Source organism: Pteropus medius, unplaced genomic scaffold (genome assembly GCF_902729225.1).
Source record: "Pteropus medius unplaced genomic scaffold, Ma_sr-lr_union100, whole genome shotgun sequence".
Classification (NCBI taxonomy): domain Eukaryota; kingdom Metazoa; phylum Chordata; class Mammalia; order Chiroptera; family Pteropodidae; genus Pteropus; species Pteropus medius.
Genome location: NW_024356335.1, coordinates 4,363,946 through 4,391,129, shown reverse-complemented (window position 1 = coordinate 4,391,129; position 27,184 = coordinate 4,363,946). Strand labels below are relative to the sequence as shown.

The 27,184-nt window shown below is 48.9% G+C and overlaps 2 protein-coding genes, 1 long non-coding RNA gene and 1 pseudogene across 15 annotated transcripts in view; 3 read left to right on the top strand and 1 right to left on the bottom strand.

Moving 5' to 3' along the window:
- The first annotated feature begins 10,720 nt into the window (after positions 1-10,720).
- On the top strand, positions 10,721-26,449 carry DYNC2I2 (dynein 2 intermediate chain 2). 3 transcript variants are annotated; one of them, XM_039861672.1, is made up of 9 exons: positions 10,721-10,921; positions 18,006-18,254; positions 22,893-23,002; positions 23,523-23,680; positions 24,243-24,352; positions 24,846-25,013; positions 25,325-25,449; positions 25,749-25,906; positions 26,095-26,449. In XM_039861672.1, exons 1-9 carry the CDS (start codon positions 10,736-10,738, stop codon positions 26,331-26,333), a joined length of 1,503 nt encoding a protein of 500 aa, XP_039717606.1. In that variant the 5' UTR covers positions 10,721-10,735; the 3' UTR covers positions 26,334-26,449. The 3 variants fall into 3 exon arrangements, with proteins under 3 accessions (XP_039717606.1, XP_039717605.1, XP_039717607.1); XM_039861671.1 differs by having other exon boundaries at positions 25,240-25,472; XM_039861673.1 differs by having other exon boundaries at positions 25,240-25,449; positions 26,095-26,443.
- On the top strand, positions 15,149-15,264 carry LOC120601848 (uncharacterized; annotated as a pseudogene).
- Positions 18,262-21,147, top strand: LOC120601736 (uncharacterized). The gene is made up of 2 exons (XR_005652522.1): positions 18,262-19,302; positions 19,756-21,147. It is a non-coding gene; the product is annotated as an uncharacterized LOC120601736 (long non-coding RNA).
- The window catches only part of SPTAN1 (spectrin alpha, non-erythrocytic 1), a 57,728-nt gene continuing 56,987 nt past the window's right edge, over positions 26,444-27,184 (bottom strand). For 5 of the 11 annotated variants that reach the window (XM_039861662.1, XM_039861663.1, XM_039861660.1 and 2 more), the window contains one exon: positions 26,444-26,917. In XM_039861662.1, the coding sequence (XP_039717596.1) occupies positions 26,792-26,917 (126 nt within the window). In that variant the 3' untranslated portion in view covers positions 26,444-26,791. The remainder of the gene's footprint in view (positions 26,918-27,184) is intronic. The other 6 variants (XM_039861668.1, XM_039861667.1, XM_039861669.1 and 3 more) reach the window with 3 other exon arrangements.

Genomic DNA, 27,184 nt, shown 5'->3' with positions numbered 1-27,184 from the left:
TATTTTACAGTTGGGAGAATCAAACTAAATGAAGAACCCATACTCAAAAAATCTGGCCTCAAAAGGATAGAAGAGTCAGGATTTGAACCTGTGTCTTTCCGACTCTCCTGCATCACTTTTTGCCTTAATGTGACACAGGAGGATTTCTACACAGAGCCTCATTGCCAGGTAAGCCCAGAACACACCAGCACTTGTCTCCCAATCTCCTAGAACCCCAGGAGATCACCTCTGACCATCTCCTGGAAGATTTCCCTCCACACTTCTCAGCACAGAGGAAACCCTAGGATGGAAACAACCTTTGTCATAATCGGGTGCCAGGCCTCGGAGAAGGCACTTGGTTCCTTTTTCATTGCCCCCACACTGTGCTCTGGCTCCTTACTAGTCATTAAAAAGTTATAATAATAGCATTTTAATTAAAATTTAGAAAATTAAAATAAGGCAAAAAAGATTATACTGTTTCCCACCCTCAGGAGCCAGCAATTACTAATATAACCTACCTACATGAGCTGCATAATATAAGCCTTATGTCATATAACATATTCGCGTACGTTTAAAACAACGGGGATCGTACTACAAAATTTTTTTTTTTCCCTTCTTTAATTCCCTCTCTCTCCCCAACTTCCACTCCTGAATTACGGATGTTGCCATCTCCCCTTAAGAACTGGATCTCTGAAGGCGGGGCGTCTCCTCCCACAAGCTCGAGGCGCACACCCTGGGCCTGGCTCACCTAGGGCCTGGTGGACCCCGATACCTTGCGCACCTGGGACCTGGCACACCCAGGGCCTGGCGCACCTGGGATATGGTCTGTGGCACCTGGGATATGGTCCGTGGCTCCACCTGGTGCAAACCCAGGACTTGCGTGTAAAGCAGACGTGCTAACCGCTACACTATGGAGCCCTCCCCCAAAATTGGTTTTTAATCTAATTTTCCCCAGTAACAATTTTCCTTCAATGTCTTTTCACGCTATTCGATATTCTCTCGTGACATTTTTCACTGCTGCATTGTTTTCTGTTGGGTAAATGTGCTATAATTTATTTAATTAAACCTCGACGATGGTTGTTTAAGATGTTCCTACTATTTCATTGATATAAGCAATGTTGTGATGAATATCCTAGCAACAAAATCTTGGCACACATACATGGTTATTTTTTTAGAATGGATTCCTAGAACTAAGATCGTTCTGAAAAAGTGTGTAAGGTAATAAGAGTCTTTAACATGTTGCCCATTGTCTAGGATTTCTCCTGTAGTGTTTTTGTGTATTTCACTGAACCCTGCCCAGTTCTCAGAACTTCCAACTTGGTGAGTGGAAATTTTTATCTCAGAGTAGGTAGTACTAATGAGATAAAACGGGTTTTGGGGGTTTTTTTTGTATGCTTCTCGACTGATGTTATCGATTCTTTTGTAAATTTCCCATTTGTGTCAATTTGTTCGATTTCCTATTGAGATAGTTTTCTCTGTTGGTTTATAAGTGTATTTTATATATTAAGCATATAAGCCTTCTCTCTTATTTATTGCAAAATATTTTTCTCTAGATTGTTATTTGCTTCTCATTGTCTTTTTAGTGATATTTTAATTTTGGGGGAGACTCACTAAAGTATTTTATGTTTATGTAGTCAAGGATCTTGATTTTTATTTTTCTTGCCTTTGGTGATGCTTAGAGAGAACTCCTCCATTCCAAGATGATGTAAATAATCACCTGTGTGTTCTTCTAATGTTGGTGTATCTTCCTTTTTAACCTTATAAGTTATAACCTACCTGAATTCATTCTGGAGTATGATGTGAGACAGGGATATAATTAGACTTTTCTTCCCAAATGATTGGCCAGTTGATCCAAAACAGTTTTATTTTTAATTTGATATGTATTAAGTCTTATGCAAAAGCTTCAGTTAAAAATGATAGCAAATATAAGAATGGGTGGAACATGAGCGATCTCTCATTGAATAACTTTGAGATTCATAAGGTTTAATTGTACTCTAATAACTGTTTATATATCACTTTTTTAAATAGAACCGGTGCTGCAATTCATAATGTTGACAAGAAATACTGAAATTGACCTATTAAGAAGAAAATTTGCTGACATTCAGCCATATTCATTCAATCAGTCAGCATTTATTGAGTATCTAATACATTTCAGACAGCAATAATTATGATAAGTTCTTTGAACAAAATGCAGATAAATTAAGTCCTCCCTAATAAGATGGCATTTGCGCAGAGACCGCAAGGAAGTGGGGAGGTGTTGCGACCATCAGGAACATTCTAGACAGAGAAACAAGAAGGTCAAAGCCCTCAGGCAGGAGCATGTTTTAGGAGAAGCAAGGAGGTCAAGTTGTTAGAATGGGGTAACAGATGGGAGATGAGATCGGAGAGTGTTGGAGGCCCCCCTTCCTATGAGACTTGTGGGCTGTGACAGGGTCTAGATATTTCTACATCGGGCATACAAAATTCAAAGCTGATGAAGACATACCTGTGTCCTGAGAGAGATCATAGTCCATGCCAAAAACTGTATAGATATGGACAAAATTCAATAGGAACAGAGAAAACAGAACAAATAAATCTACTGGCAGAAATCAGAGAAGGCGACGTTTAAGCTGGGTCAGTAAGAAAAAATGGGTGAGATGAGATTTCTTTTCTGGGTGATGAAAATATTCTAAAGTTGATTGCGGTGATGTTTGCACAATTCTGCGAATAAACTGAAAACCAATGAATTATATACTTTAAACAGCTGAATTGTATGATATATGAAGTATATCTCAAGTTGGGTTTCTAAGTAGAATGGACATACATTTTAAATACAAGGTAGAGTTGGTTTGGGAGAGTATTTTCGAGGAGTTTCTCTCTTTGACAGATGAGAATTTCTTTGCTTTTGAGACCTTGAAAATTTTAAGGAATTGACAGCTCAGCCTTTGACGGAATGGATATTATATGTTGCCAGGCGCTGAGCTAGGCCTTAGGGTTACAAAAATGAAAACGATATGCTCTTTATTCAGATCTCACAGACTAGGAGAGTATGTGTGCTTGCAAGGATGTGAGGGCAACACTATTTACTGAACAACTGAAGTATCCACTCTCCTTTGACAAACGTTAAAACATATATTTAAGTCTATTTCTGTACTTGCTATGAGGTTGAATTGATATCTGTGATGATTCCAGTATCAACACTCTTTATATTATTTTACTCAGACAATTCCTCTCTCTCTCTCTTTTTTATATATATTCTTTTCATCGAGGTGTAATTTACATGCCATATATTTTACTCATTTTAAGCATACAATTCAATGGTTGTTAGTAAATTTATAAAGCTATACAATCATTGCCAAAATTTGATTTTAGAACATTTTCATCACCTCCAAAAGAAACCTCATGGCAGTCCCACCCCCAGCCCCAGGCAACCACTAATCTACTTTTTGTCTCTATAAATTTGCCTTTCCTGGACATTTCATATAAATGGAATCATACATGTTGCCTTTTGCATCTGGCTGTGCTTTATCTATGTCTTAATAAGGGTGTGGAACCTGGCTTCTCTCATTATTCTTCAATTCCAGGAAATTTATTGGGCGTTCTTACAGGTTTAGTCTTCCACATCAACTGGAACAAAAGTCATGTTTACAACTCATTTTATGAATCAAAAGAGATCACCCTGCTAAGTTCCGACATCATCATTTACAATCATGTGCTGCATAATGAGAGGGATACGTTCTGAGAAATGCATCGTGAGGCGATTTTGTCATTGTGCGAACATCATAGAGCACACACACACCCAGATGGTGCAGCCTGCCTAGGCCGTGTATACGGCTTGTTGCTTCTGGGCTACGAACCTGTATAGCATGTTACTATACTGACTACTGCAGGTAATTATAACACAATGGCAAGTATTTACATATCTAACCATTTCTAAACATAGAAAAAGTACAATAAAAATATGGTATAAAAGATAAAAAACGGTACACCTATATTGTCTAGGGAGGGCCCTTACCATGAATGGGGCTTGCAGGACTGGAAGTGGCTCTGGGTGTGTCAGTGAGTGAGTGGTGAGTGAATGTGAATGAAGGCCTAGGACACGACTGTCCGCTACTATAGATTTTAGAAACCCTGGACTCCAAGGCTACACGAAATTAATAAAACGACATGTGATTACATCAAGCACAAAAGAAAATGACGCAATCAGCAGCCGTAAACAGGAGATGTGTGTGGCTGCGGGCGTAACGTAGCATACTGATTTACAGCAAACCTTTGTTTTTATAAGTAGAAAGACTACATCCTAAAATCATGATTAAAAGTACAGTATAGTAAATACATAAACCCATAACACAGTTGTTTGTTATCACTATCAAGTCTTATGTACTGTGCATAATTATATGTGCTATATTTTTAGAGTAGCTTTGTTTACATCATGTCACCGCAGACACGGGTAAGTGCGTTGTGGTCTATGGTAGACTGAAATATCGTTATGTGGTGCATGCTGTGTTTTGTCTCTGAATAAATCTTGATTCTAAAAATCAAGTCCCCCTTCGAAGACCAGAGGATGTTTTTATTTGTTAAGGTCTCTCAGACTAAAGAGATAGTTCCGGAAGTTGTTATCACACTGAGTTAAATTGTAGCCCCAGAATAAAAACAGTATAACTTTACGAGGTAACTGATTGAAGGGCACTCCATATTTAAGTTCTGGTTTGCTTCCTAAAAACGACAAATCTACATCCTCAGCTGTGTGGCAATCAGTCTTTCTTTCCGAGCCTCAGTCGCTATCCATATAATGAGGGCCGTGACACTTACATCTTGGAATCATGAACTTCCCCTTGCTTTACCTCCGCTATCCACCTATAGGGTGACACCAGCCCCAAACATAAAGAACATGTGCAGAACAGGCACTGTAATCACGGATATTGTTTATAAAGCTCTTTCAGATATCAGATGCACTTAATCGTCACAAGGACCAGATGTGACGAGTATTGTTATCACCCCACTTTCTGTGTATTCATTCGAGGATACGCATTTACTGACGACCTACCCTGGGTGAGTAGCGGCCTGGCGTGGGCAAACTTGAGGCCAAGGAGACAATGGTCCCAAGCTCACGGCAGTGTGGAAATACACATGCCACAAAGCAGGAAACAAAGTGTGTGCGTAATCCCAGAGTGTATTTGTGTATACAGTCTCAATGCTCAGAGTGTAAATTCTAAGTTGAGAAGGCTGCCAAGAAGGGTTGCAATGGAGAATTAAAAGGGAGGCCTCTTTCAATCAGGTCTTTGGAGAAGTTCAGTCTAAGAAGACTCATTCTCAGACTTAAAAAATAGGAAGAAGCCAACGCCTCACAGATCTGGGAGACAAGTGTTCCAGGCAGAGGAAACTGAGGCGCAGAGAGGGACAGGAAGGGCACGAGGTCGCACAGCAACTGCACAGTAGAGCCAAGATTTGAAACCCTAATGCCAGACGCCAATCTCCTCTCCGTGACATAATAAACGATCATTAACTAGACTATTAGGCTCATAGGCAGCATGTCTTAAGAAAAATTGCCTTTGCTTAATCCTGGGTGGATGGGTGGCCGGCCATGGCTGGGGTTCGACCCACAGCCAGGCTTGTGAGTGTGGGAGCTTCATCCCATTGTCCTTCCCTTCCTCCCTCCCCCCCTCCAATTCCAGCTCTGACAAAGCTGTTTTAAAAAGTTCATTAAGGCTCCTTTGTCTTCAGTCCACCTTTGAGCTGGGGCTTTTCCGGGTGGGGGCGGGTCACTGCCTGAGCCCAGCCGAGGCAGAAGCTGAGGGGCAGAGAGAGGGCGGAGCAGGCAGGGAATCTTGGGGCCTGGAGGGACCGCGTTCACCTCTCAAATGATACGTTTTCCTAGAGTGTTCCCTTTCCATGCTTTGTTTCTGTTCCGGTCCTTGGCTCATTGTAGGCATTCAATTAATATTTGTTGAATGAAACAGTTATTTGTGCCTTTCCATGGGTGAGGCATGAGGTTGGGTTCGACACTGCTTCCTTTCCACTCCGCTCGCCACCTCCCCAGTGGTGACCATGTCCTCATCGTAAAGACCAAGCAACTTCCAAGCTCTTTTCACCCTGTAATTATGTGTGTGCGTCAAAGCTCGGAGTGTAAATTCCAAGAAAGCAAGATTGCTTGGTGGCGTCGCCTGCTCCCAAGCACAGTGTCTGACCCAAGGGAGGTGCGAGATAATCATTCGTTGGGTGCATGAATGAATGAATGAGTGAATGAATGAATGGCTGGTAAGGGCATCCCAGGGCTGAGCTGGGGAGTGTGCCTGCTGACTTTGAGGTAACGCCTACTGCCCAGAACTGCTTGGGATTCTCTCTTCTAAGCGCCTATTATTTCACGGATACTGCCTTTACTTTAAATAGTTCTGGAATTCTTCTTGAGTAAGTAAGTGGCTCTTAAAAGATGACCCGGGAAATCCCAGAGCCCACCAGAGAGATGATGAGTGTAGTGGCGTTCTCCTGGGCTGAGGACATCTGGTTCGTTACAGCTCACTCTCCACTCGGCAGCCAGGCATCTTAAAAGACGCAAATCCGATTAAGTCACTCCCTAACGGAAAGCCCATCAATGGTTTCCTGGTGCCCCGGTGATAAAGTCCAAACTCCTTGTCCCCTTAGTACCTGTTTGATCTGGCCCTGTCCTCCTGACGCATCAAGGCACCAGATTGTCTCTCGCCTTGGGGACTTCGTGGTGCTGTTTCTTCTACCTGGAACACTCTCCCCCTCTTCCCACTTCTATCTCTACCTTTAAGTTGTCCTTGCCAAGCTGACTTCTCTCTCTTCAGACCTCAGCCTGGAAGCCCTCCCCTCTTTCACCCTGACTCCCAACTGCACAAAGGCCCTCTGCTGACCCCACTTCCTTGTCCATCACCCAGAGCTGACTCACAGGGTATTGTGCAGCTGTAAACTCGTTGAGGGCGGAAACCATCGCAGTCTCCAGAACCTAGCACGGTACCTGGCTCATAATTGGTGGCAGCTTGGGGGAAGGCAGCACTTATTTGGATGCCTGTGTGTGTGTGTGTGTGTGTGTGTGTGTGATACGGCGTGTGTGTGTGTAGAAACTATCCTGTGGTCTGGTGGTACTCTGAACCAATCTTTCCCATCTTCCAAGGCCCAGTCTCCCTTGTGTGATGTCCCTGATCCCCTATGGCTTGGTGATAGTAATAATGTTAATAATTAAGAAGTAGTAGGTACTGATAACATACTCGATGCTGCTTTGTGTGCTCGCGCTCCAAGTGCTAATTCATTCGGTCATATTTCAATCCGATGAGATAGGCCTCAGCATCCCAATTTTGCAGACAAAATTGAGGCACAGAGCGATTTAAAGGAGCATGAGCTTTTGAATCAGGCAGTTCTAGATTTTAATCTAACTTCTACCACTCACCAGCTATGCACAAACTTGGGCAAGAAACTAAAGGTCTCTGAGTCTTCTTTCTTTCCTATATCTGTAAAATGTGGTCACAATAATACTTAACCTATCAGGATGTTGTGGGGATTCATGCAAAGTACTTAGCACATGGTGAGAATATAGTAACACTAGAAGGTGTTATTATATTACAATTAGTTGTTTCATCTTTGGGGGGATAAACATTCAAAAGTTGAGTCACTAAATAGAACTGAATGTTCATAAATTGCTACTAGGGCTTTAAAATAAGGATGCTGTCTAGGGAATATAGTCAATAATATTGTAACAACTATGTATGATGCCAGGTGGATACTAGATTTATGGAAGGATTGCTTGTAAGTTACATAAATGTCTAACCACTATTCTGTATGCCCGAAACTAATATAATATTAGATGTCAACCACAACTGAAAAATAAAATTAAAAAAGACAAGGCTGAAAAAAAATGGGGATGCCTTCTGTTTGACTCTTGCAAGAGCCTCCTCAAATGTAACTGAATATTTTCTGAACACACACTGAACTTCTTGTGCAGTGAGAAGTAGAGGTAGGAAGCAGAAGGCTTCCTGGAAATGGCCTGATGGGCAGGGTGAGGCCCAGTTGAGGTTGAAAAGGGGCTCTGCCCTGCCTGTAAGGCAGGAAACTGAACTTACAGAGGCTAGATGTTCATTCAATTAGTTCTTATTGTGTGCCAGGCACAGTGCTGGGCTCTGGGGACAGTTGTGGTCCCCCGGTTGGTGGAGCTGACCCACTGGGGCAAAAACAGGCATCATGACCTTGTTACTTAATTACAATTTTGAAAAATGCTTCAAAAAAGAGTAACTCTGTCCCCTGAGAGCCAACTACAGGGGCTTGGGATCTGGTCCCCTGAGGAAGTAACACTTCCAAGGAGGCCTGAAGGTCAGGAAGACAAAGAGGAGCCTCCCAGGTGGAAGGGAGGTAGGGGAGTTTGAATTGCTGTCAGGGTAACCTGGAATGGGCCAGAGGGCCTGTTGTTTCATGATGGGAGAATGAGGGCTGGAGAAACATGGCAGGGCCCCTTGCTGCCCTGGGACTCCTCCCCTTTTTCCTCCTTTGGTGAGCCCTACTTTCCCTTTCAGACTCCACCTCCCTGGCATGTGTGCAGGCTCAAGACTTTCCCACTCTGGAAATGTTTCCCCAATTGTCTCACCCCACTGAGGAATAATATTCCCTCCAGCACAGCTAAGCACTCATCTGTTCGTCTGTTCATTCATTCATTCACTCCTTTCTTTTCACATGTAAGCCACATAAAACTCATACACTACAAAGAGAGAAAAATAAAACTTAAATTATCCAGAGGTAACCACTATCAATATTTTGGATCTATTCTTCTGGGTTTTGTTAGAAACATATATTGTTAAAAACATACAGCAGATCCTGTTAAAAACAGGATCTGCTGTATGTAAATTGCATTTAATAAAAACTTCAATATGCTGCAAACATTTTGCCACCCTTAAATATCTATAGAACAGCAGTGTTGATGGCCACCTGAGATTCTATACCATGTCAGAAATACACAACCGAAGGCCTATTATCCATTCTTTTTCAAATATTTAGTGAACACCTGATGTGTACCATAACTTTGCTTGGAAATTTAGGCTGACAGCAGGATCAGTCACTATCATCATAGTAACAGTTTTAAATGATGCGCTGCTGAATATTCTTGGGGCTCACTTCTGTCCAAATCTATAATTGTTGACTCAGGAAAAATTCCCAGAAGTGGGATTTCTAGATTAAAGAAGAGGGATACTTTAAGGTCAAATTACCCTCCAGTTAGGTTTTACCAATTTGCACTCAAACCCACTGGTTGTGTTTAGCTTCTCAATAATGTTTATTACTTTCTCTACTTCCTCCTTTCGTTCCTAAACCCTCTGCAGGCTCACTTTTGTCCTTCACTACTCCACCGAAATTGTTCTTGCTAAGGCAACCGATATCATCTAAAATGCCAATTTCAGTAATTATCCACTTTCTGGCCTTATCTTTATTGACTTGTTTGAGCCGTTTAATACCTTGGACCTTACCAACACCCTTTTCGTTCTGAAATATTTCCTTTCTTTGGTCAGGTAAAGCAAGTCCAGTCTTACTAGCCTCATTTTACAACTAGAAATTCAAGGCCCAGAGAGGTACCAAGCCTAGAAGAACAGAGGACCGTTTAGGCTTCATATCCAGGTCTTTCAACACCTGCAGCCATGAGTTTTCGAGTGTGATTTTTTGGAATCCTCGGTGATGTTTGCAAATTCTTCTAGCCTTAAGAGGGCCCCATAAGGAGAATTTTTGTCTGGTCCTGCTTTCTTCCTAGGAAGGAATTTCTATAGCACTTAATTTACAGCGCTGTCACTTGTCTAATTGGTCCTGAAGGCCTTGGCTGGAACAGGGTTCTAATGAGGACTCGGCCATGAGGCGATGCTGAGGGGCCCCTAATTGGGCAGGTTTCCATTCCTGAGAAAGGAGGGATAGGAGGGAAGCAGCCCAGAGGACCTGGCCGGGGGATTCCTGCTGAAGAGGCTCAGAGCCGGGCTTTGGGCTTAAGCAGACCTATGCGGGTGTCTTCGACAAATGCAATGTAGGCTTTATTGGGTGACCTGGGACAGTCACTCCTCTGATCAGCACCTTTATACGACATAGAAGAAGAGTTGCTTCTCTATAGCGTTGGTTTGAGGATTTAGATCAACACATAAAGCTCTGGGCTCTTTGTCTGACACACGGTGCACAATCATTAACTGACAGTTATTCGGGACTTTAATTTCGATTTAACGACACTTTTTCTGCAGACGACCTCATTCGGGCCTTCCAACTATGCAATCACACTCTGGATCCGCATATAGATGTTTTAAATTACCATTCTACTGGGGCAGAAACAGGATCAGAGGTGGAGCGCTTGGCTTCGAGGTGGCCACCAACCGGAGCCGCGCGGTTCTCGGCTCTGCTGGGAGGACCTGGTTGCCCGGCGAGCCCTGCTCCCGCAGGTCCTGTAAGTCGCCAGCCCCCGGCGGCCGCAGCCTCCTGTCCTCGCCTCTGCGCCCGGCCGCTCAGCGCCATCTTTGAACCTGGCGCGGGTGCCCCACTTCCGCACTTCCTTCCTCCCTCAGAAGTAGCCGCGTATACCCCAAGTGTGCCCCTTCTGGGGATGGTGTATCCCAAACTGGTCATGCTTGTAGCATCTGCTGGAAAGAATAATTTAGCTCTTTTTTCTGGATAAGGAGGAGGCGGAGGCGCTTTGACCAATTCAAAAATGGCGCCCATTACTTCGCCTCCCCAGTCTTCCGCTCCGGAGGCGCGGGGGCGAAGGTCGCGTTGGAGTGCGACGGCGCGAGAGGGCGGAACCGTCTCCATGGCAACCCGCGCGCAGCCCTGGCAGCTCTGCTGGGCGCGAAGCTCGGGTCCTGTGGCGCTGGCGACAGGCGGGGCTGCGAGCGCGGAGGGGCCCGGGCGGCCGGGGCCGCTGCAGGACGAGACCCTGGGAGTGACGTCCGTGCCTTCGCAGTGGAGGGGCGTCCAGGGCATCCGCGGGGACACGGTGAGGGCCCGGCTTGGGGCTACGCGGGCGGCAGGGCGAGGGGGCACGCGAGGCCGCTGGACCAGGTTCTGGTGTCCCACCATTTTATACTTTACATTTTAATCCACGGGAACTAACCTTTGGGATATTCTCCTCCCAGTTTCCCAAGTCTTTGAACAACAACAGTTTTGTTTTGTTTTAACGAAACCTCTACAAACTCTGTTTTGAAGGATTTTGTCTGAACTACAGTTTTTAGGCATTTCAAAGTATCTTCCCTTTTAAAAAGTGACCAGAATACATCCTAAGGACTAGATAAGCCGGTTCTAGTGGTTTAATGGAAAGCACACAAAAGAGGTGCTTCGGGTGAGATGAGCAGGGCTTCTGGGTGCCAGGTCTCCTGGGGTTCCCAGTGCAGACAGAGCACCTACAGTGTGCCAAGAGCTGTCCTGGCGCTGGGATTCATCAGTGAATGAGCTTCCTCCTGGAGCTGACACAGGGCGGTTTTTTGCAGAGGATAAAAAAATAAACAACTTATGTAATAAGTAAATTAGTAGTGTGTTAGAAGGTGAACAGTGCCATGGACAAGAAAAAGAAGGATGACGAATTAGAAGGATGGGTTGGGGAATGAGAGGGTGAGTTGCAGGGTGGGCCTCATTTGAGGGAGTGACATTTAAGGACTTGGAATAAGCCAACTAGAAGGGTCCAGGCCGGGCAAATCCACATGCAAAGGCTGTGCGTTTGGAGCAAATCTGGTGTGTTTGAGGAAGCAGGTGGGGCTGGAGAGGAATGAGGGAAGGGGAGAATGGTCCCAGGTGAGGTCAGAGGGTTAGCAGAGGCAGGTCAAGTAGGGCCTTGCTGGTCATTGTAAGCATGTTGGCTTTTGGTCAGTGAAAATGAGGAGCATTGCAGGGTGCTGCATATTTCTCAGAAGAGAAAACCGAGAGCTTAGCTTGTCATACAGGTGTCAAACCTGCAGAGACCAGGTCATCACCAACACCAGTGAGGTTTCCATGAAGTCATACTCGTGAGGACAGGTTTCTTGCCTTAGGCTAATAGTCTGCAGGTTTCAAGCCAGGATTTGACCTGACTTCAAAGCACTCCCACTTCATGCTGCATAGGAATCCGTCTAGTTAAAAACAAAGGCAGTGGATATTTTGGTTATATCTGTCCATCCTTACTGAAGGTAAATATATAATTCACATTCACTGGCCTTTAAAAAGAATACTTGAAGTAGCTCTTGCTGAAGATTCAGAGTTTAAAAGACTCCAGGCTGGGAACTGCTGGAGTCTTTTTTTTTTTAACAGTGGCTTGTGAATTTTCTTGTAGATAGTTTTAACCTTTAGGATTCTAAGAACTGATTCTAATACTGGAGATGTAAAGGCTTTCATCTGTGAGGGTGGTTCACTTAAATCAGCCTCCTGGCTCATGAAAGAGATTTTTTATTGTAAGAATGTTGCAAGGGTCGGAAGAAAGTGATAAATTGCTTTTCAAATTAAATGTTTTCTCTTTCTAAATCTATGTATGTCCAAAATTTAGAAAAAATCTGGATAAGCAAAAAAAAAAAAATAGAAATAAAAATCACCTCATAATCTCTCGTTCTCCAGTCATGTGGTTTATACTTCTTCCATCTCTGTTTTGTCTGTTTTCTTCACATTTTTAAAAAATGGAATCACACTGTGCATAACACTTTTTCACTTAATACACCCTGAACATCTTTCCATGTTAAAATTTGTTTTATAACTTTATTTAACCAGTTCCTTTTGATGGGCTTTTAGGCTTTTTCCAATTTTTCTCTTATCAGTAAACCTAGTGATGAGTGTTTAAGGTAAACTTTTATGCAGCTTCATAATTTTTTTGTTAAGTTTTTTTGGAAAAGTTGAATGTTGGTCTTTGCTGGGCCCATGTAGTATAGTGCAATATTGAGATGTATGTGGGATGTACATTCCAGGGATGGAATTTTTTTTTTTTTTTTTAGTATTAACAGATTTGGCCTGACTTGACTTTCCTTGTCATACCCCGATCTGCACAGAAAGACCAGGTCCTGGACTTTGGTTTAAGACCCGGGTGCACAGACTGTTTAGTGGCTTGGCCTTGGACCAATCGTGTGATTTCTTCTACAAATTGCTGATCAAGTTTGAAAGCCCAGTACTGTTCAGGGGGAGGGATTATGAGCCTTAGTGACCAGTCCTGCTGCCCGAGATAGACAGCTTCTAACCATCCCTCCTTGCTCCTCTGCTATTTTGCAAATTTGACTGGAGTGCCCTGAAGACTCTGAAAAGTGTGAATATCTGGGTCCTACCTTCAGCTTTTCTGGCTTAATTGGTATGTGGTGTGACCTGGGGATCTGGTTTTATTAAAACTCCTCAAGCCATTCTAATGCATAGCAAAATTTGAGTACCACTGATTTAACCCATTCTTTCCTGCAGAGTTACCTTCTGAAGCCCAATTCTGATCCTATCAGAATGTGGAGTGTATTTTTTCCTTTTTAAAAAATTGTCGTAAGATACATATGATATAAATTTTCCCATTTTAAAGTGTGCAATTCATTGGTATCAAATGCATTCATAGCAGGCAGCCATCACCACTGTCTAGAACTTCTTCATCCATGGGATGCATTATTGGAGACTCAGGAAGCGCTGAATTGAATAATTGTCTTGTGCTCTGTCCTCAGCGACAGGCTTCTGCTGCATCTCTTCTCACTTTGCGTTAAATTGAGCTGCCTACTACCTTCTTTTCCCTCTTCCGGGCCCCGCTACGACTGCCTGGTGGGTTCTCTGGCATATGGCACCCCCTGCTGGAAGGTGTTTTTTTTAACCTGGGGTCTGGCCTTTTACATTTAAATTTAATTTTCAAGAATTAAATCTGTGGTTCTCAACTTTTTGGAGTTTGCGAGACAGTTTTGATGTTAGATTTTTTTCAAGGAACATGAGAAGGGGTTAAAATACGAAGACAACACCAAAATAGTCTGCAGTAATTACAATTCAAAGGTGGTGTGACATCATAGTGTCTCCCAGCTTCCAAGAAAACATCGATTGTTGCCCTCTTTACTTGGTTGACTCTCAGCTCCGTGACGTCCTTTGAGTAGCTGTTTGCAGCCCTGACGTACTCAAAGGCAAGTTAAAGTAAACGAGAGGTTGTGGCTTGATGTTGCTTTGGGGTTCAGTTACTCTACATCTTGGAGGTCTCACTGGAGACAATGTAACTGTCCATATTGCATCACAAAACCCACTCAGCTCAACTTTGTAGCCAAGACACTCCCGTGGCACCGCATTTAACTTCATTAGTATCAAAATGTACTTCACGCCGGGTCATATTTGGGTGGTGTCTGCACTCCGGGTTTTCAGTGTACGGATAAAGAGCCACCGAATTAGGTGGGGAGTCATCTCAGCTTTCGTCACGGCCGAGTATTCGTCAGGCCGAGTATTCGTCAGGCAGGTCTGAAGGGAAAGGAGGTGGAACGGGTTGTTTGGGGGTGAAGGGAACCCGAGGAAAGGGGAAATTCTGGGAAGGAGGAGGTGGGCCCGACTGGAAGTGGCAAGGTCAGTGACCAGCCACTCCCACACGGGCCAAGTAGTGTCCTTTGGGTGGGCCCTCCTTCAGCAGCTTTCCTCAGTCGCTAGGAAGGAACCTGCCCCCCAACCCAGGAGACACACAGGCCCCCACAGTGGGGGAGGCAGAAAGGGGGGTGGATGTGAGCACTGTGCACCTCGCAGGGAGGCTGAGTGGTGATGGGCCCTGGAGTGTAGCCATGCGGAGCACAAATGTGGGGCCAGGCCCACCCACACCTGCAGCATTGGGCTCACCTGGGGGCTTGTTGGCAAAGCAAACTGCCCCACCGCAGACCCACTGAGCCGGAATCTGGGTTTGGGGAAGGAGGGAGGAGGCAGTAATTTGTGTTTTAGCAAGCCTCTGGGGTGATTCTGGGGCCGGCTCTTTGAAAAGGTTGGTCTGGAATGGTCTCTGAGGTCCCTTTCTGCCTTGGAGTCAGGTGTGCCCCCAGGCTGGTTGGGAGGATGAAGTGAAGCCTGTGTTCAGAGTTTTCCGTGGTGGTTACTACTCAGGGTAGCAATGGGGGCGGGCCTTCAGCTGCACATCATCCCAGACCTCCGCTCTTGTCCTCTGTGTGGTGCTGTATTTCCTCATCCTAAACATCTTAAAGAGGGCGTGGTTCCATAGCGTAGGGGTTAGCACGTCTGCTTTACATGCAGAAGGTCCTGGGTTTGCACCCCAGTGGAGCCACAGTTTATGGTCTACGGTCATGCCACCCTGAAAAAGCCCGATGTCTGACCTTGGAAGCTAAGCAGGGTCAGGCCTGGTTAGTACTTGGATGGGAGACCACTTGGGAAGACCGGGTGCTGTAGGCATANGCCAGATACTTGGGGCTTGAACCATGGGAGCCAGCTTAGGTGTCCCAGGGCAAACAGTGGTGGTTTCCTGCTGATTCACAGGAGACAGCTGCGGGTGCAGTGTCCCTGGTTTTATGTGTTTTTGTTTTCTTCACATATTTTCCTCAGTGTTTTGGCATTTATTGTCGGCCTAAATAAGCAAGCAGCAAAGGAACGTTAATAGAAATACCTGAAAAGTTAAGAGCTTGCCATCTCTGTGGTTGTTTTTGTTTACGGTTGTGATTTTACATTAATTTTTACATTAAGACATTCTCTTAGAGACCTTACTCCGAGTTCATCTGATGTGATTAGTGGCCAGGATTTTAGACTGGGAGAGAACACCAAGACTGAGAGACAGTTTAGTGTCACGGGTCGGACTGCCTGGGTTCAAGCTCCATTGTGATCCCCTCTTTGCTGTGTGACTTCGGGTGAATTACGTAACTTCTCTGTGCCTCAGTGCCAACATTAGTAATGCAAAAATCGGATTTACTTTTTGGGTGGTGGGGAGGATGAATAAGATGCCGTGGGTGAAGCTTCGGGGACAGTGCTTGAGTTAGCACTTTCTAACTGGCATTTATAACCATCATCGTGCTTCCAGGAAATTTGAGAGTCACCCAGAGTCTCTTAAAATTTTGCCTCGGCATGAATACTTCTGCCCCCGTGCCCATCCGTGCATTCCTCAGTGTGCACGCTCCCTCGGTGGCTCCTTCAACCCTGTGGCCTCAAGTCCCATCTCTGGTCAGATGCTTTCCGGAGCCTCATGCCTGTGACCCCTCTGTGGACACCTGAGAGGTGTTCTGTCAAGGCGGTGTTCTCTCCCAGAATTTGCCCTCGCATTCCACTGGTTCTCAAAGCAGGGGCACCTGCCCCCTGTCCCCCCACTCCCCCCCAAGCAGCCAGAGAGGCCTGGCCCGGTTTCTCATCGCAGCCCTGCTTACGGCCGCCCTGTGGAAACCGCAGCTCTGCATCCCGGCTCTCAGACTCCTCACGGCCTGCACCTGGCCCGCGTGCCACCCTCTCTTACTTCCCACACCTGGGCACAGCGTCCTCTGTCCAGTCTCTGAATGTGGGACCTTCTCTGCTAAAAGGTTTTGCTCTGGTCTTTCCCCCTGCCCTGGCCCGGGACCCTCTTTTCTGCAGCTTTCTGCTTGGCCAGCTCCCTGTCCATCACACCTCAGCTCAAATGCCATCTCCCCGAGAGGCCACCTTCACCACGCCCCCCGCTTCCTCAGCTGCTCCGTTCTCTGCCACACCTCTGCTGCACTTATCATTGTTGGTGTTCCACGGGGGGGTTGGTTTGTTGACTTGTCTACCCCCAAGCCCCATGTATGCTCCTCGGGCATCGGACTCTCGCATGTTTTGTTTTCTGCTACGTCCATGGTACCCAGACAGTGCCTGGCAAGTAGATGCTTAATAAATGTGTGTATGTTTGAGTATATACACATGCATATGCACATGCACGCATAGTATAAATAAACTGGCACTACATGCCAAACACCATGCAAAGTGCTGGGGATATAAAGATAGAGCAGACAGTGTTCTGACGCTGGAGGAACTCACAGTTAATGGGAGGCAGACAAGCAAAGAGAGAATTTAGTAGAATGTGGAGGGGAGCGTGGAGACAGGTGCTGAGCGCTCCAGGTCTAATGCGAGCTGCCCCCGAGTGGGCCCAGCCCCCTCCCTGCCTGCTTGCTAACTCTGGCCTGGTGCCCAGCCCTGCCCTGCAAGCCTGAGCAAGGGAACATGGGGTTTGGGGTCTTGTTACTCTGTAGGTACAGGTGCCTGGTGAGAGACACATGGGGCAGCCTCTCGTAGATGACAATAATCTCAGGGATATGGGGCCCTGCATTTGGTAACGATTGCTCATGACTGTAAGGGAGGCTGGCAGCTCCTGCCCTCATCTGATGTCTGTCCCTGTGCCCAGCTAAACAAGGGACAAGGAGTTTGAGACAGATGGCAGGGTGGAGAAAACCACCAGCTGGGGAGTAGCCTGCCTTATACCAACAACCTCATCACGGATCACAGGGGCACCTGGGAAGGTGCCCCACCTGAGGGGGCCGCCTGCCAGGGGAGGGAGAAGCCGGGGGTGGTCTGAGGTTCTAACTCGCGTGTGCTGGCTGTGAAGGCTACTGTTGGCTCAGAGCTACCGTTAGCTCAAATAATGTCTTTTTGTTGTAACATTGATGCGATGCTGTAACACCTTACTTTTTTTTTTGCAACTTACCTTTTATAGCAATTGACCTATAATAAAATTGGTTCCCTGATACATTGTTTAAAGCCACTTACTGTACATGACTTAGAGTTGTCAGTATCTTCAAAAAGGGCAGTCCCAAGTCCTCACCTAATAGTGTCACCAAAAGCCCTGGAGCAGGTGCTTACTCGGTCATGTGGCCACCTCTGAATCAATCATTTTGGCTAGAGGAGGGACCCAGTGCTCTGATTGGTCGGCTGGGCGTTGTGTATCCCCTTAGTGGAGCATAGGAGAGGTGAGGGGTTGTGTCCACCCACACCATGCAAATTGGGTTCCTCCTAAGAAAGGTGGGCTAGTTACAGGAGGAAAGGGACAGTCTTTAGGCAGACAGAATGACCAGAGGGCCATTAGCCTGAGGATAAACAGCCATATGGAAGGTGAGTTATGCAGCAGAGGGAGGGTGAGCACCCTGGGCCGGTGATGCTAGGGGTTAGCTGGCTGGTGACTGCTGGGTTTTGATCTCCTCCAGAAAAGTTGCCAGACGGCCAGCATTGTCACTGCTGAGGCGTCCACCCAGACCCGGAAGCACGCAGATGCTGAGGTGCAGACTGAGGCCCCCGAGCCGGTTCGCGTGCAGCCTGTGTCCCGGCATGACAGCCCCCGGCTTGCAGCCTTTCTTCAGAGAGTGGAGGCCATGGTTATCCGGGAGCTGAACAAGAACTGGCAAAGCCACGCATTCGATGGCTTCGAGGTGAACTGGACCGAGCAGCAGCAGACGGTAGGGACTGGGCTGGCCTGGGATGCCCCACTCCTCTGCCTCAGGTTGAGCCCCTACCCACCTTCAAGCCTTTCTTTTGCATGGTCCAAATAATCACAGTAGCAGTCACAGTGGCAGCCCTCACTGAGCTCTTCCTCTTTGCCACGTGCTGAGCTGTTTTATAAGAATAACTCATTGGGCCTTCTCCGCTGTCCTGGAAGTAGGTACCGTTGTCATCTGCACTTTACAGTTGGGGAAATGGAGACTCAGTTGCAGGAACTCTGCCGGAGCTGCACTGAGTGAGCAGTAGGGGCAGACTTTGAACTCGGGCATCTGCCTTTGCATCTCATTCTCTCCACCGCCTGGCTGTGTCTTCCCAGGCACTGTGCGAGGAGGGCTTTCTCCGCGCTGTCTCCTTCACTCCTCAGGACGACTGTGTGAGTGCTGTTACCTCCATTGTATAGATGATGCTCCAGGAGCCTAAGTGACTTGTCCAAGGTCACACAGCTACATCTGGCCGAGCTGAAATTTGAGCCCTGGTCTGTCTGGTTTCACTACTGTGTCCCAGTGACTTCAGCATTTCTGAATCTTTCTGCACCCGAGGCACAGGTCAGAGCCATCACCTGTAACTTCAGTTGTCCAGTTGGACAGACAGACCCGGCTTTGAGATTAGGGAGCCTCTGAAAGATGCTGTTATATAAAAGCCTCTTGGCTTTTGCTCCATGCTAGTCTGGGTCTCGTTGTCCCCAGCGTGTTGCCCGTGGACAGGCTGCTCACTCAGCACTAAGTGCCCCAGTCTGCAGAGCCTTTTGAGTTCTGGTTAGAATTTGTTTTTTTATACAATGTTTCCTTCCTTTAGAAACTGAGATGAGTGACATATTCAGAGGTAGTCAGCTCTTCTCTCGCCCCCTCCTCCTGTGCCTGCCCTCTGTCTATTTCCGGTGCTACATGGCTGTCCTGTTCCTACCAAATCATTGGTGCGTATGGGAGAGTCGCTTTGTGTGAGGGAAATCCTGAAAATCGCTCTGAAAAAACACTTGCCAAGGCCACAGCCAAGTGTGGAGTCACTGTATCTTTTAAGCAGGGCAGAGGAGAAGAATGTAATGAACATTAAAATCTGCTGTTTTCTCTCCCTTCCCTCCCAGCCCTCCTCCCCTCCCTCTCCCTGACCTTGCTGATCCATGTTACAGTTAGTTGCATTCAGAGAGGTTAAGCTTTTGTTCTTCATTGTTAAGGTTTTTCCATATTTCATTTCTATGGATTAGTTTGGTCCACATGTGTATTACTTTATCCCCCTTTTAAAAATATTTTTTTTGATTATTTTTTTGATTATTTTTTTGATTACTTGTTTTTTGATTACTTATCTTTTTGAAAATAAGTTTGGTCATCACAGAAATACAGAACATATGACATGCCGACAGTGACGGGGAACACGGGGTCACGGCCTTCAGAATCTTTGCTGTGCGGGACGGACACCGAGGTTTATGAAGACTGCTGTTGTCCTTAATGACATTTAAAAAAGCCATTTTAAACAAAACTGTACGTTTTGTGACCTGCCCCGCCGGAGCGTTCCGTGTCAGTTCCTGTAAAGGTGTCCAGTGTTTCCAGGAGCCGTGTCGTGTCCCCCTGCACAGACACGCCGTCCTTGATCTGAGTCCCCGCTGGCGGACATCCAGGCAGCAGCTTCACCCGTGGAGTGTGTCCTCCTCCTCCACGGGGCCGGCACCCTGTGAGGCACCGTGTGGAGTGCGGTCCCCCGACAGCCCCGAAGCTCCGTAGCTGGCCCGGAGCAGGGCGGAGGGCAGCTCTCACGGTTTGCTGTCATGTGACGAACTACAGCGACTCTCGCTGTTTCTTCTCTCGCATCCACTTCTGGTTTATTCCCCCGGAGTGAAATTATCGTTTCGGCCGATGCGGAGCTTTCCTGTCCCTACTTCTGTTGTCAGAGGGTTGGCCTTGACGTTTCACCACTGTCCTTGGTACTGCGGCAGTAGCCCCAGAAAGGCCGACGTGTCGCTTTTAATGAAAAACCGTAGAATTTCCAAATTCTATACACGACGTGACAGCGTTGCTGAGCACTTGGGTCGGAGATGAGGGAGACCTGCCCCTGGGCCTCCCTCGGGGGCTTTTGATCTCCTCGCTGTGCCATTTCCTGTCTGGTTTCCCGTACACGTGTTGCTGACCGCTGAGTCGCTGTGACACATTGTGAGGTCTTTTCTGGTCAGAAGCAAAGCCTGTTCTGTGTTGTCAGGTTGCTTCACAGAATTCACATTTGTCCTTTTAAAATGCCACTTAATGCTTCATTCATGAACTTTTTTTTTTTTTTTTTTGCGTCAGGTTTGTCAAGATCTATTTTCTATGCAGATAAATCCACCCTCTGTGCTGTACTGAGTCTTGGCAAACACCCCCAACCCCCACACCCTGTACGTCCCCAGCGAAGGTATAGAGCAGCCCCATTATCCCCTAATCACCTCCCTTACTTAGTTGTCTCGTTGTAGATGGTAAATTGTCCCCATCATTGCAATTATGGTGTTATGATAAATAACTTAACGTCTGTTCAGGCGTCCCCCCTTATTCGTGGGAAATGATGCCCAAAACCGCAGGTGGTTCCGAGCCCTGTGCCACACGCAGGTCCTGGAACAAGGCCCCTTCACTCAGCCGTTTTGTTAGTGTTGATGAGTTGCTGTGGAACTCAACTTTTGTTTGTATCAATTAGCCTGTGATAAAATTGGTTTCATTATACATCGTTTCGCTTAAAAGTTAGGTGAGGACATCATATATACCATTTTTTCTTATATACGTTTACCTGTGATGAAATTCAGTTTACAAATTGAGCACAGTAAGAGACTGACAACAACAATATAAAATAGAACAATTGTAACACTATACTGTAATAAAAGTTATGTAAATGTGACATTATTCAGTAAGATAAGGGTGACTTGACCCCAAGCACTACAATACCGAGGCGGCTACTAAGTGGCTATCGGGCGTGGAGCGTGTATAACGTGGAGACACTGGGCAGAGGGGTCATTCCCGCCCTGGGCAGGACGGGGTGCGACAGCGAGAAACTTCATCACGCTACTCAGAACAGCGTGCAATTTAAAACTTACGGATGCTTTATTTCTGGAATTTCTCATTTAATATTGTCAGACGGTGGTGGATTCTGGGCAACTGGATCGGCAGAAAGGGGAACTGCACATAAGGGAGGTGACCGTGGTTTGTTTCTAATTTAAACCTGTATTGAACGTAACGTAGAAACATACGCATACGACAAGTTTTCAGGGCTGTGACTTTTCACAAAGTGAAAACGGTTGTGGAATCAGAACCCAGATGAAGAAACCAGCCGAATGTTACCAGATCCCCGAATGATTTCTCGTGCCCCCTCCATTCCCTACCCCGCCGTGTAGCTCTGTTTTAAAATGACAGCTGGAGAGAGAATTCACATCCCATTCAATCCACTCATGGAAAGTGTACAGTTCAGTGAGTTTAATATTAATTTTCTAGAGTTGTGCAACCATTGTCACAGTCAGTTTTAGAACATTTTTCTCATCCCGAAAAGAAACCCCATCCCCGCTAGCCCTCACTCCCCATTCCAGCCCCAGCCGCTGGCAACTACGGACCTGCTTTCTCTGTCCGTAGACTGGTCTGTTCTGAACATTTTGTACAAACTGAACCACATAAGAGGGGGTCTTTTGTGACTGGCTTCTCCCACTTGGCAGGATGTTGTCGAGGTTCATCGTGTCGTAGCATCTAATGGCACTTCAGTCCCTGTGTGGCTGAGTAATACTCCGTCGTGGGGACGTGTCACCTCGGTCTGTCGGCTGATGGACGTTTTGGCTATGATGAATGATGCCGTGAAAGTTCGTGTACAGGTGTTTCTGTAAGCGTGCTGTAAGTTCTCTGGGGTGGACGCCCAGCGGGGCTGCTGGGTGCACAGTGACTTTTTAACATCTCGAGGACCCGCCAGCCTGTTTTCCACAGCGGCCACGTGCCTCTGCATTCTCGTGAGCAGTGTGCGTGGGACCCCACCATACTACTTTTTATGGATCTCGGATTCTTTCCATCGGATAGTTTCTGTGTGTGGGTCTCTGAGGTCAAGAGGTATGAGCTTTCCACAGGAGGTATGGCCTACTGCACGTCGCTTCCTGGGAGGTTTGTGCCGAGCCTCGTGGAGGACGGCACTGCCAGCCTTCCCGTTCGCTGCCGCCAGCCTGCTGCGGGCTGAGAAAGAAGATGCCAGGGCTTTAAAAACATTTTTTTGTGTGTGCTAAAATACTCAGAACATAAAATTCACCATCTTAACCATTTTTAGGTGTACGCCCCTGTGGCACTGAACATCATTGTGCAGCCATCAGCACCATCCAGCTCCAGAAGCCAAAGCTTCTGAAATCGTGTGTAGAACAGGGTCCAGCTATGACCCGGGGCCGGCTGCGTGTCTCGGTTCACAAGGCCCTTCCTTCTGGGTTTCCAGAAGCATCCTGTTAGGGAAGGTGTCGGCACACAGGCTCCACATTTTCCTCCGGGGCTGGGCTGTGGACTTGGATAGCTTTCAGGGACTGAGAAAGTCCAAGCCTGTGTGTGGTTTTTGTTAGGTGGTGTCAAGGCCACCTGTTGTATGGCTTTCAGGCTCAGGGTTGGGGATGGTCTGTCTCTTGGCAGGTGACCTGCCTGCACACCCTGAGCTACCCCCCAGCCCAAGGACAGGGTATGCATGTGACCAGTGTCTCCTGGAACACGACCGGCTCTGTGGTGGCCTGTGCCTATGGCCGGTGAGTGGCAGCAGTGGTGGGTGTGGGGCAGTGGGAGGCCCTTGGACCCCTATCCGAGCCTGTCACCCTGTCTGCACAGTGAAGGCTGGGCCCAGAGCCTGCTTATTCTGGGAGTCTTCCTTCTCAGTGCTGCCTGGGCAATGGGGTGGCAGAGAGAGAGCAGGGGAGGGAGGGGCCTGGAGCCCAGGACTCCCAGTGCCCACCGGCCAGCCCTGGGCAGTGAGCTCTGGGCCTGCCTCACCTCCACGAGCTGCTTCCTGATGTGCGAGGGTGCCCCCACCCCACCATTGTATGGACCCACCTTTGGTTCCCGGGGACCCTTTTGCAGAGAAAGTCATGCCCTTGGGGTGCCATGGAGGAGCCTGTGCCACTTTGATACCTGGTGCAGTGTCTGGGTATGATGGGGACACGAGCTGATCTGTTTGGGGGTGGTGGGGGAGAGGTGGGTCAGGTGACAGGAGCAAGGTGGGGATGAAGCCCCTGGCCTAGCAGCAGAGCCAGCCGAGGCATGTCTCTGCAGGTTGGACGATGGAGACTGGAGCACGCTGAAGTCCTTCGTGTGCGCCTGGAACCTGGACCGGCGAGGCCTGAGCCCCCGGCAGCCGTCAGCGGTGGTGGAGGTGCCCAGCGCGGTCATGTGCCTGGCCTTTCACCCCACGCAGCCGTCCCATATTGCAGGTGAGCTCCCAGCCTGCTTCACCTCTGCTCCCCACCCCGCAGAGGGTGGCCAAAGGGGAGCTCTCCACCGGGCCCCCCGCCAGGGCGGGACTCCTGGGAGGCAGAGGCCACAGGGGACTGACCCCTGGGCTCAGTGAGGATGCTGGGTTGGCCTGTGCCAGGTGTGGACCTTAGGGGAAGAGGAGACAGGTCCTTAGCTGAGTCTTGAGGGGTTGTGGGCCATGCAGAGGTGCAGCCTGGTCAGGGTGAGAGGCCGGAAGAAGCAGGCACCCTTGGGGAGCTGTCAGTGGTGATAGGAGCTGAGCATTCTGGGAAAGGGGGGTCATGCTGGAGGGGTTGCAGTTGAGCAGGGGCAGTCAGCCTGGCGGCAGGAGGCGCTTCCTAGGGTGGGGCACAGCAGGAGAGTGTGAGACCTGGGGACCTGGACTTTCCCTCCTCAGGATGGTTTTGGGGGAAGTGGCTCTGCATTCTGGATCAGGGGCTGAGAGGGCTGGGTACTTGGCCAGGAAGCCAGGCTGCTGGGCGTGTGTCAGCTCCTGCCCGGGCCTACTTGGTCCTGCAGGTGGGCTGTACAGTGGCGAGGTGCTGGTGTGGGACATGAGCCGTCCTGAGGACCCGTTGCTCTGGCGTACAGGCCTGACAGACGACACACACAGAGACCCTGTGTCCCAGGTCAGAGCAGCGGGCTGTTGGGTGGGTCGGCGGTTCCTTCCCCGAGCTGGGTTTTGCTGTCATGGGCCTGCTGCTTGAGGCAGAGTGGGAGAGAGGGTGCTGCTTGGCACAGCCATGGAAGAAGGTCACCAGGCAGTTGGCAGTTGGACAGCTGCTTTCTGCATTCTTGGAGCTCCTGGGGCATGAGTCACAACCCTGCCCCTAGCAGGAGCCACCCCCAGGGCCCTGGGCCATTCCTGGACTCCTCCACCCAAGCTGCAGTGAGGGGCTCCCAGCTGTCCTGGCTTTCTGCTGGGACTGGGGGAAGGACTTGGGGCCTTCCACGCCTGCACCTGGAGGGTGAGGCGGCTCCCAGGCCTCCCCTCTGAATTGTTTTTTCCTGGAAGAGAAAGGGAGGGGTGTAGAGAATGACATCTTGCTGGGAGGTGGGGGGCGGGCTGGGTCAAGCATCCCTCCCTCGACCTTGTCCCCACACTCTGTTGTCCTGTCCCAGGTGGTTTGGCTACCCGAGCCCCGCCACAGCCACCGCTTCCGCTTGCTGAGTGTGGCCACTGACGGGAAGGTGCTGCTCTGGCAGGGGGCCGGGGCAGGCCAGCTGCGGCTCACCGAGGGCTTCGCCCTGGTCGTGCAGCAGCTGCCACGGAACACTAAGCTAAAGAAGGTACGCGGGGGCTGGGGCCGCTGCCCCGGGGGATGGCCCCCAAGGCAGCTCCGGCCTGTGGGACCTCCCCAGCGGGTGAGCCTTGGGAGGTGGGCACGGGCGCCAGCACCACCCGCCGAGCCGGGCCGCGACCTCTTTGGGCCGTCGCGTCCACTCGTGCGCCTGGGCTCCTTTGGGACACTGACCAGATTCCCTTGGCTCTGCCCTGCTGTCCACTTCTCCATAGCCTCACCGGGGCGAGACCGAGGTGGGCGCCACGGCGGTGGCTTTCTCCAGCTTTGACCCCAGCCTTTTCGTTCTGGGCACGGAAGGCGGCTTCCCACTCAAGTGTTCCCTGGCAGCGGAAGAGGCCGCCCTCACGCGGATGCCCAGCTCTGTGTCCCTGCGGGCCCCGGCCCAGTTCACCTTCTCTCCCCATGGCGGCCCCGTCTACTCTGTGAGCTGTTCCCCTTTCCACAGGTAGGGAAGGCCCGGCCTGGGGGTCATCGTCCTCCATCAGCCACAGGGAGAGCGGAGGAGTCCCGCCAGGCCTCACCAGAGAACGCCAAAAGGACCTGCAGCCTGGCCTGGGCCCTCCCCATTTGAGCGCTGGTGTCCAGCTTTCTGGTGGTCGGTCTGGGGGATCGGCCCCTCCCTGCCGAGGCCCCCAGGTTGGTGCTCCAGGGAGGCTTTTCAGGAGCCCGCGTACCCAGCACTCATCCCCTTGCCTGGCTTTCTGCCCCATGTCCCATCTAGGAATCTCTTCCTAAGCGCGGGAACCGATGGCCACATCCACCTGTACTCCATGCTGCAGGCCCAGCCCCTGACATCCTTGCAGCTGTCGCACAAGTACCTGTTTGCTGTGCGCTGGTCTCCAGTGCGCCCCCTGGTGTTTGCGGCAGCTTCTGGTGAAGGTAGGAAATGGCATGCCAGGCTTGGATCCATTAAGTGCACAGCCCAGGCATTTACGTGGAATTCTCAGTTAGACGTGGACTGCACCTGGGCTGAGGCCGCCTCCCCCGTGTGGGAAGGAGAGTGAACTGGGCGGTATTCTTATTTTGTGCTGTGGTCCCTCTTATCCTACTGACCTCTTCCCCTGCAGGTGATGTGCAGCTGTTTGATCTCCACAAAAGCTCCCAGAAACCCACGGTTTCAGTCAGGCAAACCCAGGATGAAAGCCCTGTCTACTGTCTTGAATTTAATCGCCAGCAAACTCAGCTCCTGGCCGCTGGCGATGCCAAGGGCACGGTGAAGGTGTGGCAGCTGAGCACTGAGTTCACTGAACAGGGGCCCCGGGAGACAGAGGACTTAGACCAGCTGGCAGCAGAGGTGGCTACCTGAGGACATCAAAGCCATGGTGGGGCGTGTCACTAAATGCAGAGGCAGGTGGGGTGAGGCTACAGCTGTGCTGAGCTGTGTATTTCTGATGGAAAATGAATGAAAAACAAGTCTTGGGGGAGAGGCGTCATTTATTTGTCTATTACATGAAAACGAAATGGTGGGGGTGGTAAAGAACAGGGAAACGAGACAGCTGCCTAGATTTTTCTGAAGCTGGAATGGGGCAGCTGGCTTCAAGACAGGAATCTGGGTCCCCACAGCAACGTGGCGTTTGCGACTGGACCAGAAGCAGTTTATTGAAGCACCATTTTCTACTAAGTCCTATCCCAAGCTAAGCAAATTTAAAGTTACATTGGAAAGTAACACTGTCTGGAATATTTTTAAGAGCACAGAGGAGGTGACATGCAGCAAGGCGACGGCAGGGCAAGCAGCTGGGCCGGGCTAACCAAGGAGCGGGAGGATCAATTCACGAAGAGCGAGCGAGTGAACTCGACGTAGTCAAAAGCAGTGGGGAGTTCGCGGCCCTTGCCGTCCACATAGGGCTTCATGTGGGAGACGCAGTAGTCTGCTTGTTCCCGAGTCAGGTTCTGGAAGGGAAAATGGCACCTGTCAGACAAGTCATCACCAGCCACGCTGAGGCAAGCATGGGGGGGGAGGGGGGGGCGGGGGCAGGGCAGGTGGACTTCAAAAACGTTAATGCCCACGCTTCAGGAGGGTCTGTGCCCAGAATCTGGAGCCGGTCCTGTGAGCTGACTGGGACTCTGGCCTGGACTGGGATTCACGGGTCAGGGGGCGGTACAAACCAGGCCTGTTCCCGTGGATGCAGCTGTCCCTAACCTGGGCAGCCTTCGGTT